We start from the raw sequence: 17,053 nt of genomic DNA on the forward strand, positions 1-17,053 counted from the left end.
TAAGCTGTATTGAATGATTGGTAATATGGTTTGGGTACCCTGAGAAGCTAGTTAGACAATTGATAGATAGTTATACAGTATAAACAAAAGAACATAAGGAAGATAGTGAATGCATCAAGATAGTAAGATGTAGAAAGATTAGGATGATATATGAAGAAATCAAAAAAATTACCAGCTAAAATCCAACTAATTCAATAACCTAAAACCAGCAAAACTGTCTCTAGCCAAGCAAACTTTTTCATCCACTTTCAATTGTATATCTTCAGGCTACAATCAAATTATAACCTCATGATCTGTTGTCACCTGTTGACTGATAAGACAATCCCCATATGAACTCATGTAAATGCCAGTGTTTAAGGGGGAATGGAAGAACACCCATTCCCCATTGTTTGATCCATTGGAGAAAGTGTCATCATCTTTGAAGTTGATGACCTTATTCAAAGATCCCTTCTTTATCTCCAACAGTTCAAGGTAGCAAAGTTGTGCTGTGTCAAACATTTGATGGAGGATACTGGTCTTATCCAAATGAACTTCCATGTCTGGGTCAGTGACATAAGATGATAGTGTGGTGGAGTTGCAATCCTTAGAAATATCAGAACAGTGTTTGTGTTTAAGTAGAAAGTGATCTGTTTGCTGGTGGTTCCAATGTACTCCAAGTATATGTTGGTTCTATGTTCCATAACAGTAAGGTTCAAAGGGGGTATAAAGTACCCTGAATGTTTGGTTACAAAAGTAAATACTGTGTATTAATTTGTTTTTAGCAGATTACTTTCTTTTTCTAAGTAAAATGTTCCTCATAGTTTCCTTTTTGTCAGTGTAACAGAAATCAGGAGGCAGATGCAGATAAGGGTTATATGATTTATGCACAGATCCATGGAATTCATTATGAAATACGTATTTTCTTAAGCAGGTAGAAGTATCATATCACCTTTTGCATTTCTATATAATTACTCTTTCAGAAAGAGTAATATTACATAAAATAATATTGCTTAAATCCTTACTTAAAAAGATTCAAATAAAGTGCATTAAAGTCTGATTTTGCTAGTTTTAGTTTTATCAATTGAAGAATTTTCTTTGAAGGATACCTTGTAGGCATAACAAAAGCATTACATTTACAATCTAAAGAATTTGGTTTCATATAACAAAATTTACAACTTAAGTTGTTCAACTGTCCCCTTCTAAGCTTTAACTTATAAATGCTTAGTTATGCAACCACTTTTTACAACTAAGGTTGTGCCAAATGGATGACTTCTTAAATATGCAATGATGAATCATATGATTTAGCTTATAAGTCTTACAACTTGTAATTTTTATTAAGAGTTCAAATCTTGATCCCATAAATTATCAAAAGATGTGAAAAATTGACATAAGTGACAATAATTACCAATTTCCAGATGTAGAGTTAAGACAACATATTATCAAGAACAAAGTAAAATCAAATAAAAATATAGCAAATATAGAATGAACATTTTAATAAAAAAGGAAATCTACAATGTATGATACATTATGCATTAATTTTAAATTTTTAGGTTTGAGAATATTAGCATTTGCTGATGTTTTACACATCATATTGCTTTACTATGCACTTTTTAAAAATATATGTAGTACAGGTAACCCCCGTATAACACGGCACTTCTATAGCACGGATTCACTATAACACGGTTCGAGAATTGGTACCATCCCCATATAACACGGTACTTTTATAGCACAGATTTACTCTGACACGGTTCGAGAATTGGGTAAAACCCTCGTACAACAGGAAATGTAATAAATTTTTACATACTTAAGTAATAATAGTTCACGAAAATAATAATTTTCGTGAACTATTAGTACTTAAGTATGTAAATTTTCTCTTCTCGCCTTCTGTCGATACATGTGATCCTTCTCGAAACTTGTTTCAATGTTGACAGATTGCGACGCTTCTGCTTCTGATGTTGCCAAATGTTTTTCCCTTATTCCATACTTGCTTTATTCTTCATAAATGCTTAGCACCATATAAGGAAATTTATCAAGACCTTTTAACTAGAAGCAAGCAATCTAAAATTACATACATTTTGCAAAAGGTAAAGCATTGACCTGAAGATAATGCAGAAAAATGCTCAGAGGATAAGGATAACTTGCCAAAAAGAAAAAACGCTCTCGGTTAATTAATAGTGTTTTTAGTGATGACAAAGAAAACATTGTTTAATTTATATTAATATGTATCACTTTAAAAAATTTTAATGAAGATATTTATCTTAATTACAAAAATATACTAGCATGTTTTTTAATTTTTGAAACCTAACCCTCCTTTTCATATTAGTTCTTTGTTTCGTATAACACGGATTCGCATAACACGGCAATTTTTTGGAACGTAACTACAGTGTTATACGGGAGTTACCTGTACTTATCTTCAATTACTCATTTCATGTAGTTTGTTATACATCATCATAAATCTTTTTTTCTAAATAAATATACCATTTCAAAGTTACTTGTCTATATATATATACATAGATGACTATTCATTGGGATTGACAAACTTTTTTCTTGGTATAATACACAGAGGAATATGCAAAGAAATTCTGTTCCTGTCCTGGTTTCTAGAATATGTACAATACAAAACTATCCTGTAACTTATTCCATTTTTCAAAAACGAATGAGTTCAGTGTTCAAATTCCACTGCATAAACATTGCACATGCAAGGGCTCTTAACTCTTCCAAACTGAACATGTAGAACACACTAACCTTTAACTTGGCAAACTTTAATATCATCATCTGACCGAAGTTAAAGGTTATAAGGATGTTTTTGCCATGAAAGTGTTCCTAGATATTTGGATGTACTGTACTGTATGTATACTTAGGGATTGAAATTTTATTTATTGTGTATAACAATAATCAAGATGCATTTTTGAATTTAAAAGATTTTCTATTAATAATGTAACATTATACAATATTTTGGTAAATAAACTATATATGTACACATTACATGCTGAATTCATCAGTGTGCCACTTTATACTATTTTCTTCATTCAAAAACAGTATTTAACTATGAAGCAAATAATGGAAATTAGTTCTGCATCTAAGGGCATTCACATCATAAGTAATTTACCTGATATAATTTAATATTCATCTAGTCTTTTATAACTTATTAAAAGACTTATGCTGTTTTACAGTTGTAGTAAATATTTTATTTTTAATTATCTCGTTAACATATAAATGGGGTTGGACCATAATTTTTTTTCTTCTTTTTTACGGTGTACGCCATTAAAAAAGCCAAGCAGATAAGCATTTCCGATATTAACTTGCACCGTTCTCAGTAAAGTTGCCGGAATAATTATTTGAAATACATAAACAGTTATAAATGAAAATAATGATGAATAAAGAAGAATAACGTTTTCTTATTCGTCATTATTAAAATAAACCAACTAGATAAGCAATTTTTCATTTATTTATTTATTAGGCCTAAAATGTCAATTAACTGGAATAACTAACCTTTAGCATCACAGTCCACACAGTATTTATTATCATCTTCCCTTAACATCTGCGCTAATATCGCTTGGCATTTCTCTTGTACTTGCCGCTGTCTTTCTTTCTCTGCTTTGGCTGTCATGATTGTTAAAAGTTTAAAGGGGTGATAATTCGTAAAATAATGGTAACTCCGGCTAGTCTTTTATTTTCCGTTAGGAGGCGTCATATCTGTTAGCGCAGTCGTGTGCTGACGTCATCAATATTAAAATATACTATTATGCGCCTATCGTAAAAATTTTTAAAGTTCTTTCCATTATTTTATAAATATTTATTTATTTATTTCTAAAATAGAAATTTATAAATTATAATAATAAAAGTTTGTAAAGAATTTAAGCTATTATTATTTTTTAAACATTTTTTTAAAACATAAACTGAAAAAATTATTTAAGTTAAAAAGTTTAATGAAAAATGGAAGATTATTTTTATTCAAATATTTCTCTAAATATAAAATTCAATTAAATTAAACGTATCTATATTTCCTTTTCTGATAAATCGATTTTATTAACACGAGAGGCTACGGAGTATCCGGTTAAAATAAGAATAAAACTTTAATTATTTTAAAGGAAATAATTGATTTTCATATAATAAATAAATATATAATATTCGTATATTTTGGTTTAATTATAATTTTATTTAATTGAATGTTCATTATGAAGCGATCTAAAAATGTTCCGATAAACAGTACATTGGAGATTTGTAATATCGTTCCAGATTATTCAAGTTATAAACCGTATTAACAGGCCACGTATAAAAATATTAATTCAAGCATAGATCTAATTTAAACGGAATAAATTAGTTCCACTCTGATTAATTTGATTCTAGCAATATTAAATCATTTTCATTTATTTAATTTATTAGAGACATAAGATTTATTAAAATTAAGTTTTTTTATATTTGCATTTTGCTAAGTGAAAATGTTTTAAAACTTTGTCAAAATATGTTATTTGCATATTACAGTAAATTTCAAGATTGTGTATGACACGGGAAATTTTGGAAATTTTGATCCCTCCCATTTAAGAAGTATTAAATAAATAAAATTAAAACGAAACGGTATACTGTATTGGTAACATAATTTTTACGATTGTTACAAGATGTTAGCATTTTTAATTCTAAATTTAAAACAAATAATTTGTCTAACAACAGAATAATTCCCAGTTTTATTTTATTTTAAGCATATAAACCAATACGTCCTATTTGTTTAATGGTTTTATATAAAACATCTGTATTGTTAAAATAGACAAGCATATGTTTTCTATCTATACAGTACAGTACATCATGAAATATGTTATATCTTAAACTTTCAGGAAGGGGCGTGTAAGCAATACTTCTATCAGTTTTCTACTTACAGGTTATTGAATTGTTTGCGTAATTTTTTATTTGGATAATAGATATATGGTTTCAAGATATCTGAGATAATTAATAGGCATTTTCGTTTCGTCTAGAAAGTGAAGTATACATGTCATTTTTTAAACTTGTTCACTGTAAAACTGAAAACACGACGTCAAATTGATGTAAAGTTTGTAATTTCTGGACGAATCGAACAGGGCTAATGCGTTACACTTTTGTTAATGTGAGGTTTTGCGTTTAGAAATCAATTTTTTATATGAATGGACAAGACTGTGATGAGATAGGCCATTATAATGAAGAATGACAACTTTATCGAGATAATCATGTACTGTATCTATAAAGTTCGGATAGGATTCGAATCCAGATCTTTGTAGTAATAGACACTTTATTTAAAGTTTTTTAATATTGATCATGTAAGTTTTGTAGCCTCAAATCAAATACCTGGATAGACCTTATTAACGTCAATTGCAATTTGACAATTCACATGTATTATAAGCGTGTAAATCATAAAACAAAAATTAAAAATATGAAAAATGTTATATATTTTTTAATTATTTTAGTAAAATAATGTATTATAATAATAAAAGTTTAAAAATAATGTTAATATTAAATCATAAAATTATATGTATTATTTTTATTCACTAGATGGCGAGCAATCGTTTGAATGTAAATACTGTACTTCGTTTTAGTTCGTGGAGTGAACTTTTTAAATAAAATAATATGGGTCCTCCACTGGAAACAGAAGTAAGATTTACATAGATTCGTTTGTTAAACAATGTAGGAATGTTTTATTAGTATGTATTGTTTAAATAAATTATCTACAGATTAAATTCAATCCTTTATACCATTACTTATTAATTAAAATCACATGTACTGATTGGACGATTAACTACAAGCACGTGCAATAACAAATACTCCAGTAATATACTAGTACTTCTTGATTTTGTTGCTCCAAAAATCCGATTAGATACAGATAATGATATAAATAAATACGTTAAAAAATCTTCGTTTATTTGTAAATGCCATTATATTGACAAATAGAAAAATTGTATTGTAGTTTAAAAAAGAATTATAATAATAATACTTTTTGTTTTTATTTTAAGTAAAAACTGTTAAATTTTCCAAAATAAATTTAACAGAAAAAATAAAAGTTGTAGCTCACAATTATAGGGCAGTAGTTCCCAATGTTTTATTGGACATGTCCCACCTAGGCACCTTTAAAATCTTGATGCCACCTGTGACATATAATTCTTATTGTCCAAAAAGTAAACTCCTATTTATGTGGAGGAAGTGTAAAAGGCCATTAACTTGGTTTAAATAAGCTTCCAAAAAACATGGCATTTATGAAAGAGAAAAATAAACGGACAAAGTCAACCACTGCCTTAAGGACCATTTACACACAACAGCGATGTGCCAGCACAGTGATGTGAATGTGCTTTTGGTGAGTGGTCATAGACTTTTCTGAGGCTGAATTGGCTATGATAGCTATATGTTTGGATGAAGAAGAAAAAGAAATGCAATCAAGAAAGTGCCATAAATGGGTACTTTTCAATCATGGACAGAAAGGTCAACAGAAAAGGAGTTTTATACCCTTTATAAAGAATTAATAGATGACAAATCTAAATTTTTTGAATATTTTCAAATGTTCCAACATGCATTTTATATTTTATTGAAAATAACAGAGAAATATTCATTTTGTAGTCAATGTTCATGTATTTCAAATGAGATAAATTGAATAGAACAGGGTGTTGATACACCATTTCAATTAAATGTTCGTCATCCATTGGAAAACAAAATTTACAGCAAAAATATTGTTCTGGTCAAATGTACTTTCACGGTACGGTCACGCCACTGCCACTGCACCATACTGTGATGGACGAGTCTGGACAGGGTAGTTTGAAACTAGGTTAACGATTTGTCACCAGCAAAAAATCACTTCACTGAGTGGACTACATGGTCACATCACTGTTGTGTGTAAATGGACCTTTATGCTATTGGATAGCCTTATGCTGGCGGGAGGTGTTAGCCCGATAGGTATGCTATTGGGCTAATGCCTCCTGCTAGCAGTGGTTGTCTTTGGTATTACAACGTATTGGGTTTAGTAGAGTTGTTTGAACAAAAGGACAGTTGAAGTGCTGAGGAAGAAATCACTAAGAAATTGTTAAGAAAATAATAATAATAATAATAATAATAAATGTCTTGACTCTGGTCCGGCATAGTACACAGCCACCGGTTTAAACCGAGTATTACCCACTAAACCCAACATAATAATAATATGCAGTGATATGAAAAACAGACACTGCAAAGAAGATGGCATGGAAAGAGAAATTTAAAAAACATTCTTGGCTTAATTTATGAATAATAAGATATAAGGACAATTCACTGTTAATAGCTCATTCTTGAATTGCCCCTTAAAAATCAAATTTCTCACCTGTGGGGCATGTGTCCTGTGTTGGGAACCATGGATATAGAGTTTTAATTATAATGGTGACAGATTTAGGGGTGTACTCAGGGTTGGTGCTAGAGTTCATTTTTATAATATACAGTATATGTAGATGACTATAATTATTTTTTACAAAATGGAAACAAATGGAACAAGCAAATGAAAGTAAGGAAAATATGCAGTTTGAAATAGAAGAAAAACAAAATAGTGTAAATTATGTAGACTTTACAATAAAAAGAAGATAGATTAGAATATAAAAAATATGTTAAACCTATGCAAGTGTCTAGAACCTATGCAATCAAACATATTGATAAATGTGAAGTTTAATATATTAAAATATATATAAATAAAATTAAAAGTAGAACTAGTAAAATAGAAAACCAGGAGGAAGAAATACAACAAATAGTAAAAATATTTGTTTAATGTTTACCCTAAAAAATTATTAGGTGAATGGCTAAATTAAGTAATAAAAATAGGAAAATATAATAATAAAATAAATTTAATACCCGAAAAAATGATTTGTTTAAAAAGCATTTATATTATAAAAATAATAATAAAATAATAGAAGAAAAAGGAGTAGTGTATTCTTTTCAATGTAGTTGACAAGATAAAATTTACATAGGGGAAACAAAATGAAAATTTAAAATACATATAAAGGAACATATAAGATCAATTAAAGGTTATTATGCAAATTCAGCAGTAGCCATGCACTGTAATAAAGGAGGATGCAAAATTAATTTAAATACAATAAAAATAAAGAAAAAATAATAAAAAAAGTTTTAAAAGACAATTATTTGAGCATATTTACATAAACAAAACACGATAATAGAATTAATGATAAATTAATTTAGGAAGAGAAATCCATCAATCATGGAACAGTTTTATTTATAGAGGATGTTATGTATAGAGAGGTATTTTAATTGGAAGTAATAGGAGGAAATAGAAAGAGAAAATAAGAACATGAAGAAATATAGAACAGAAATACAGTTAAAAAAAATATTAGTCAGAAAATAAGGTGTAAATTAGAAAATTCCATGATAATTACGTTGAGCTTTGTCTTTGGATGCTTTGTTGGTATTATTGTTGTATTAATATTGGACAATAGAGAAGATGTAAGTGTTTTTAAATATTATTGAGTCTAATATATTTTTAAAAAATGTTTTTGTATAATTGTTATAGAATGTTGTAAACCTGCTGAGGAGGGGTCTTACAGGTCCAAAACACACAGAAACAGTGTACAGGTGAAAATAAAGACATTTTGTTTTATTTATTTTTTTGACTAAAACTTCCTCCTTTTGCTAATTTGAAATTATACCAGTATAATAAGTCTTATTTTAAAAACAAGGCCTACATGGACAATATCTATATATANAGCTTTATAATTTGAATTGCAAGCACTAGAACAGTAATTTAGCTACACTATAACTTATTCAGAATATTGTGAGTTTGATAAAATCCACTATAACATAATAGAAGAAAAAGGAGTAGTGTATTCTTTTCAATGTAGTTGACAAGATAAAATTTACATAGGGGAAACAAAATGAAAATTTAAAATACATATAAAGGAACATATAAGATCAATTAAAGGTTATTATGCAAATTCAGCAGTAGCCATGCACTGTAATAAAGGAGGATGCAAAATTAATTTAAATACAATAAAAATAAAGAAAAAATAATAAAAAAAGTTTTAAAAGACAATTATTTGAGCATATTTACATAAACAAAACACGATAATAGAATTAATGATAAATTAATTTAGGAAGAGAAATCCATCAATCATGGAACAGTTTTATTTATAGAGGATGTTATGTATAGAGAGGTATTTTAATTGGAAGTAATAGGAGGAAATAAAAAGAGAAAATAAGAACATGAAGAAATATAGAACAGAAATACAGTTAAAAAAAATATTAGTCAGAAAATAAGGTGTAAATTAGAAAATTCCATGATAATTACGTTGAGCTTTGTCTTTGGATGCTTTGTTGGTATTATTGTTGTATTAATATTGGACAATAGAGAAGATGTAAGTGTTTTTAAATATTATTGAGTCTAATATATTTTTAAAAAATGTTTTTGTATAATTGTTATAGAATGTTGTAAACCTGCTGAGGAGGGGTCTTACAGGTCCAAAACACACAGAAACAGTGTACAGGTGAAAATAAAGACATTTTGTTTTATTTATTTTTTTGACTAAAACTTCCTCCTTTTGCTAATTTGAAATTATACCAGTATAATAAGTCTTATTTTAAAAACAAGGCCTACATGGACAATATCTATATATATAAAAATGAATGTATGTGTGTGTGTGTCTGTCTGTCCTTCATGCATTACCACACCGTTTATCCGATTGCCGTGAAACTTTGGGAAGTTATTTAATATACTCTGGCAAAGGTTTGTGGCATAGTACGATTGCCATAAAACTTTGGAAAGTTTTTTTAATTTTTTAATACACTCCCGCGAAGTACATTTATCCTACGATAGATGGCGCGCGTTTACACGAGCATTCGCGCACAGTGTGTTCGATCGATTTCAAATTGTGAAGACCATTTCCCCCCTTCAAAAAATATCTCTATATATGCATTTGTGAACTGTTATTTACGATATTTGTAATAATTTTTGTTTAATCACTTTATTTCAACTTTTTTTTGCTAATTATGTATTCGCTCGAGCTTCGTTAAAACCTTAACTGTACCCCCCGAACAACCGAAGTTGTAGGAAGAAATTCGCATATTTTACCAATCTAGGTATCCCCCTTTTTCAAATTTTAATATCATCTAATAATTTAAAAAGACAAATTACAATAAAACGGTTTATTATCCAACTATCAGAAATTTCACAACATGCCAAGGAAGAAAGGAAGGAGCAATTAAATAATGAAAATTATAAAGGATTTAAAAATATATATAAAAATGGGGAATATCGCACTTCTGACAATCGCAGCGAGTATGTGGGCTAAATTTGGAGAATCCGTGCTTCTTGCATGGACAACTGTATGTGGCCGGCTCACGCGTTGAAAAACCTTCCGATTTATTCGTGTACACACCAGAGGGAAAAACAAAAAATATCGTGTATCCACAAAATAAATAAATAGAATTGAAACGACACTTTGAAATGTTTTCCCGATGAAAATGAATAATAATAAGAAGTTTCAATAAAAATAATAAAACGTAAATTGAATTTTATCATAACGAGTTTGCTTGAATTTCCTTTCTTCTGAGATCGCAGCAATGCGCGACGGGTAAGCTAGTAAAAAATAAAATTGTCATGAAAACTATTTTATTATGAAGTTAGTGATGATTGAAAAATACTTGAAATCCAATAAAAAAAAACTGGTGAAACCAGATCGAAAAATAAAGCTCAATGAAAACATTTAAATACAGAAAATTTAAAAAGTTGTGGCATAAGAACACTGGAACTAGATTTGACATGTGAATAAAATGCACATTACTGACTACAACCACAGGAAGTTTTGGATGAAGCAATGTCACCATGATAATAAATCAGAAAAACAAGCATTGTTGCAGAAAAAGACCAAGCTTTACTTTGTGCTTTAAAGTTGTTGCTGAACATTAGAACATCTTTGAGCAATATTAGTGAAGAAACTTTAAGGCTTGAAGCCTTTTTCTGTGATGATGCTTGTTTTCCTGATTTATTATCATAGTTGCATTGCTTTATCCAAACTTTCTCTAGTTGTAGTATGTGTAATGTGCACTTTATTCACATGTCAAACCTGGTTCCAATGGTCTTATGCCACAGCTTTCAAAAGTTTCCTTTATTTTGATGTTTTCACTTTTTTCCATCTGGTTCTACCAGTTTTTTGTGAGATTGTGAAAAAGTGCTTTAGTTTTCAATAATGAGAAATATTTAAAGAATTTGTTGCTTTATAAAGCATTAGTGATTAAATATTTGGTCTTATAAGTGAAAGTTTGTTCTAAAAGTCATAATTACTCTGTACATCAAACTTTAGAAAAGGCTATTTATAAACACAAATTATCTGTGTATTGAATGAAATAACTAAATTAAAATTTTTGCAGGTCAAAAAAACATCTTTTTATTTTATTGTCATTGTTGCAGATTGATTTATTTAAGGCAGATGATGATCAAATTCAAATACAAGTATAATTCAGCAAAGCTTTATAATTTGAATTGCAAGCACTAGAACAGTAATTTAGCTACACTATAACTTATTCAGAATATTGTGAGTTTGATAAAATCCACTATAACAGTTCAAATTTTACAAGAAATTTTATTACAATTAAAGTCACCATTTATTCCTAAAACATATAAATGAATTTATAAATATTTTTGTAATTTAAGAAATAAATTCCATTTGCTCCATTATTCATCATTGTGATAGAAAGATAGATTAAGTGATTGTTATTTGATATATAGATAGAATAAGGAAGCTAAAACAGTAAAATGATGATTAGAATAGTTTATGCCAGTTTATATATCTCATCTTAAAATGTATTTTTTAATTTCTTGAATCTAATATCATCCACCATTTAGTTTGCATAGTTTGATTTGTCTTTAGTTGATTTTTCTTTTACTTCTTTATCTGTTCACTTTTTTGTTAATCAGTTCTTCTCAGTACTGGAACAAATTATTAAGCACATTTAACTAAACCTTTAACTTCCAGTAACAAAAATTGTTACAGTTAAAGGTTTAGTTAAATGTATTTAGTAAATTAGTTCTGTTCAACTTTTGTTAATTCTTTATTCATTGTTTGTTATAGGGTTGATTCTACTCAATGACAATAGTATAAGATTCATTCTTTTATTATAAGTACATAACACAATGCTATTTTACTCATTTTAGTAACTGACCTGTTACACTTGATGTATTTGATATATATATATTTTTTTATAAGAGGTGGAAAGAAATTTAGAATATTATTACATACATGAATATTGCAAAAATTCATGTATGTAAAATATTCAAAATTGTCATAATAAATTATATTATGATCTTAACTGGAATTCTAAATTAAAGATAGTAAATTTGAAATTTTCACACCATTTAGTAAATGTTTTGATACAGGAAATCCTCATTAATTTGAACTCAGGATAATTTGAATTTTTGTTAGTTTGTAACAATAATATTTGTCCCAGCCAGAATATAGAGACTTACATATTAAGGAATTCAGTTAGTTTAAAATATGACTACTACAAAATTTGAAGTGAAAATTCTGACTGAACTGTCATATGTGTTTAGTAACTCATTCGTTTACATCAGAGTGCTTCCATGCTATAAGAGAATAACTGACCTCATCTGTTTAATATGGTTCTGCTTTTGCAGTAACACATTTTCAGGTGTTAGCTTATCCATGGACTACTATTTTTTCTCTTCTCTCATAAAATACAGCTGGATTTTGAGATTGCGAGATTGGATTACTAGTAGCAGATTGAGATATTTGTAATACTCTAGGCCAGTGGTTCCCAATTAGTTTTTCCTGCGTACCACTTCAAGAAAGAGCTCAAACTCGCGTACCCCTTATAACAGAAATTCATATTAATCCATACTAATATTATAAATTTGAAGTCTGTCTGCCTGTCAGTCTGTTACCTTTTCATGTCTAAACCACTGAACAGGTTTTAATAAAATTTGGCACAGAGATAGCTTACATGTTGGAGATGAACATAGGCTACATTTTACTGCGAGAAAATTCGATATAATGCAGGCGAAGCTGTGGGTGTCTACCCACAGCTTCACTGCATTATATCGAATTTTCTCGTGCTAGTGCTAGTGATAAATAAAATAAGTTTTTTTTTTTACATTTATTTCCTTTAAAATACAATTCTAATAATAATGAAAATAACATAAGGATATTTAATTTTAATGTGACAAATGTGCACGATTTTCTTTGCACAACTTTGTAAAATCTGGTTGCTTTTTGGTCGGCTTCAGTCTCAAGTCATCTTTGAGTTGAAATCGGTGACAATGTATAGTTTTCATGTTTGTCATGGTCGAAAATCCGCTCTCGCAGAGATATGTTGTGCAAAATGGTAGTAAATATTTTATTGTTGCTTCGCTGACATGATAATAATGATAATTGTACAATTAACACAAATTGTATTAATTGTACCATTTTTGTTTCTTGTGTAAGATTTTCATTTAGGTATTGTCACAAATGCATTTTTTTGATGAAATTTCGAGAATATTTTTAGTTATAATTAAATGAATTTGTGCATTCGACATCATGTTATAAATTGCCGAATTTTTGATGGTCCACCCATTATTTTTTTGATTGCTTCATCTCATGCATTTAAATTTTAAATTGACTGATTTTAGATTGCCGCACGTACCCCTTTATGTAATTTCGCATACCCCCAGGGTACACATACCACTAATTGGGAACCATTGCTCTAGGCCTACAAATATCTCAATTTACTACTTCAATATGCTACATTTAGGCCACTTACTACTTTTTGGGCTACATTAAAAATAATTTTGGCTACATTTCAAGGAATTTTACTTTACTATTTATAAAACCTATCTGGCAGCTTATGATGTTCTCACTGGACATGTGTTGTTTACCTGTAGTTTATTTATAGCAGGAGCCGCCAAACTTTTTTGATCGTCTATCCCCTACAACTTTTTGAAACCTCACATTGACCCCCACCAAAAAGTTTGTGTTACAAGCAAAAATAAAAAAAAAAAGCTCTTACTATTTTAATATATATCTTTTAATTTTACATTTTTTACATTTATTGTACATATGTTAATAATAATTTTTGTAACAGACAATCAATGAGACGGATAAGCTTGATAATCCTTAGCAAGATTAGCAATATTTGGTTCAAAATTTGTAAGTTTTAGTCTTTTCATCGACCCCCCCAATAATGTTATATTGACCCCCAGGGGTCGATATAGACCACTTCGGCGACCCCTGATTTATAGTATTATTGTTAATTAATGAAAATAGCAATCTGTATAAGTAGCCGTATTCTGTTTGCTTAATAAATCACATCAGTTACATGGCATTTGGCATATTATACAGAAATATGCAAAATCTCTGATAATTTGAAACTTAATAATTCAAAGTCGCAATTATTTTGTCCCTTGAATTTTGAAGTAATGAGGATTTCCTGTAATAGATGTTGAATAAACATCATATTGGATTAATCAGAGATTCTGAATGAAACCATTCTTAATAACAGAACTAAATCTTATATGGTTCAATTTTTAATTAAACTTTGCTTATAAATTTAGTTTTTCTACATTTTAAATCTAATTTTATTGGGCTGCAATTTGAAAAAATTGTAGACCTATAAATTCTCACTGTTGTCCATCCATGCCTGTGTCCGTCTGTCCTGCCATCTATCTTTTCTTAAACTCGAGAATGAACTTAGATAGATGAAAGATGAGACCAGATATGGAAACCTTAGGGACAAGAAGCCTCAATTAACTTTATGAAGCAGGCATTGCCATAATGTTGTAAATGCCAAAAAAGAAACTTTTCAGGAGAGATAAAGACATTTTTTCTAATGAATGAATTAATTTCAATTTTACAATAAAATAGTAAAAACTCACTGGGTTACAAATTTTCTGGAATATCAAAATGATGTAAATATAAGCCGCAATGTTTTATGCGCCAAAAGTTTAGTGACTTGCACTCTGGTACTTTCAACATTATATTTTCATATAAATTCATCTTCAAAATACAGCCACTTACACTGCCAGTATCACCACAATACTCATTTGTGGCAGAAAACATTGCATTTAGAATTCAATTCTTCAATAAAATGAACTTAGAAAAAAAATGGCATTTACAATGTTATGGCATTGCACACCTCATACAAGAACTTCCAATACGAACCAGAAGTCATGTTATTTTAATTCAAAAATTTCCCCTGTAAGGTGTTAGATGACTGGCATGATTCTATTGTTAAAAGAAAAGTATGATGTATAGGGACAACCAATTTGAGGTGGAAAGCACATATTTTAAATTAAAACATTATAAAAATATGATTAAAAATTGCAGCCTGGCATTGTGACAATGTCACAACAAATAATTACTTGTTACATTAACTTTTTTTGCTATTGGTTTGTTTACTTTAGCAATTCATTTTCCTCTTAGAATCAATGTAGATATTTAGTATTCACAGAAACAAAATTTACCATTTTGTCAAAATAATAATTAGAATAATACATGGATTCTAAAAATATTTACATTTGTAAATATTTTTAGAATCCATGTATTATTATAAATTGAAAAAATTAAATTCACTAGCATACGATGGCATAAAATTGTAGCATAAAAACATACAAATGATGGGAATCTCAGTTTGTAAATAATACAAATATAAAATTGTATAGACTTTGGTTAATATTGATGTAGCTTATAGAAGGTATTCACCTGGAAAGCTTCATTTGTTATCTGTTTAAACTATACATATATTTTATATGTAGTTACTTATTTTACATTTAATTAATTTATTGATTATTTTTAAATAATTTAAATTTAAAATATTGTACTGTTGGAATGATTTTAATTTTTGATTTGATTCAAATTCAATAATACATTCTGATGAAAGCTGTTAATCAGTTTGATAATTTGAATCCATGTGCCAGATGGACTTGAAATAAGATCAAAAACATTTGCAATTAAAAGTTTTTATGTTGGAATTTTTAGAATTAATTTTTTGCAGTTACCTTATTAAATAGCAATGTGGCATAAAATGGTTACTAAAAAAAAATTTATTTCTGGTTAAACAGTAACACAGACAAAAATCATGGATTTATAAGAGAAGTATAAAAAATAATAATTTGAGAATCATAAAGGATGTTGCATCAATTTTGAATAGCTCATTTCTGAAGAAACGTGAAGTTTGTTATGTAATTTTGTATTTATTTAATTGACATCTGTTTTATTTTAATGTTTCTGTAATATGTGCATATACTTGTAACACAATATTTATTTAATGATTAATTTGTAATCTTTGATAAGTTTAAATGTTATCTCTGTATTCATAGCAACGTGATTTGATTAGTTTTTTCGTTGTTGTTAAGCTTGAAGATAGGAAATTATCTAAAAATATTTGCTTATTTGATTTTCATTCTATACTTTAATTAAAGCAGTTACTTGCATATATATTTTGCATTTGAAGTATTTAATTTTATAACATATACTGGATAGATTAATTTTTGTCATTACAGTAGAACCTCGAAAACTCGGCTCTCGATAACCCGGTACTCCGGATAACTCAGCCACACCCTGGCAGGGCAAAAAAATCCTTAGTTAATTAATTTTCATTATAGACAGCTTTATAAAAGTATAAAAGCTCTCATAAAGTATTTTTCTGAGGTCTGTCTTATCAGGTAAATTACTGTACACAGTGTATTCATTAATTTTCATTTTCATGTAGTAAAGGCTCTATGCCTTCATAAAGGACGTACTTTTCCTTTGTTTAAGGGTATTTGGGCAGTTTATTCTCTGTTATATTCTCAAGTAAACAATACATACAAGTACAGTACAGTATTTTCTGAGGAAACACTCGTACTTATTTTTTTTAACCCCATTCCCGATAACCCGGCATTTTCACAAACTCGGCCACCCTTCGGTCCACATTAGGCCGAGTTTTCGAGGTTCTACTGTAATTTATTTGGATTTACATAGGATTTAGTTTTATGAATTCTTATAACTTTTTTATAAAAAAAAAAAAAGGAAATATGTTTTGAAAGAATTTTATATTCTGTAGACAGTTGATATTATATATACATAAGCATTATAATAAATATCAAATAATTTGAAATTTA

At 28.5% G+C, this 17,053-nt stretch overlaps 2 protein-coding genes across 4 annotated transcripts in view; one reads left to right on the forward strand and one right to left on the reverse strand.

The window, feature by feature from the left end:
• Positions 1 to 3,699, reverse strand: part of LOC111639334 (stromal membrane-associated protein 1-like) — a 38,812-nt gene extending 35,113 nt beyond the window's left edge. For 2 of the 3 annotated variants that reach the window (XM_023385192.1, XM_023385194.1), the window contains exon 1: positions 3,472 to 3,698. In XM_023385192.1, coding sequence (XP_023240960.1) covers positions 3,472 to 3,589 — 118 coding nt within the window. In that variant the 5' untranslated portion in view covers positions 3,590 to 3,698. Of the gene's footprint in view, positions 1 to 3,471 lie in introns of all 3 variants that reach the window. The other variant, XM_023385193.1, reaches the window with a different exon arrangement.
• A 1,800-nt stretch (positions 3,700 to 5,499) lies between these two features.
• LOC111639335 (intraflagellar transport protein 52 homolog) overlaps positions 5,500 to 17,053 on the forward strand; it is a 65,477-nt gene continuing 53,923 nt past the window's right edge. The window contains exon 1 of the mRNA XM_023385195.1: positions 5,500 to 5,598. Within this exon, the coding sequence (XP_023240963.1) occupies positions 5,575 to 5,598 (24 nt within the window). The 5' untranslated portion in view covers positions 5,500 to 5,574. The remainder of the gene's footprint in view (positions 5,599 to 17,053) is intronic.

The sequence above is a fragment of the Centruroides sculpturatus genome, unplaced genomic scaffold (assembly GCF_000671375.1).
Source record: "Centruroides sculpturatus isolate CEXI.00-Female unplaced genomic scaffold, Cexi_2.0 scaffold1250, whole genome shotgun sequence".
NCBI classification, from domain to species: Eukaryota; Metazoa; Arthropoda; class Arachnida; order Scorpiones; family Buthidae; genus Centruroides; species Centruroides sculpturatus.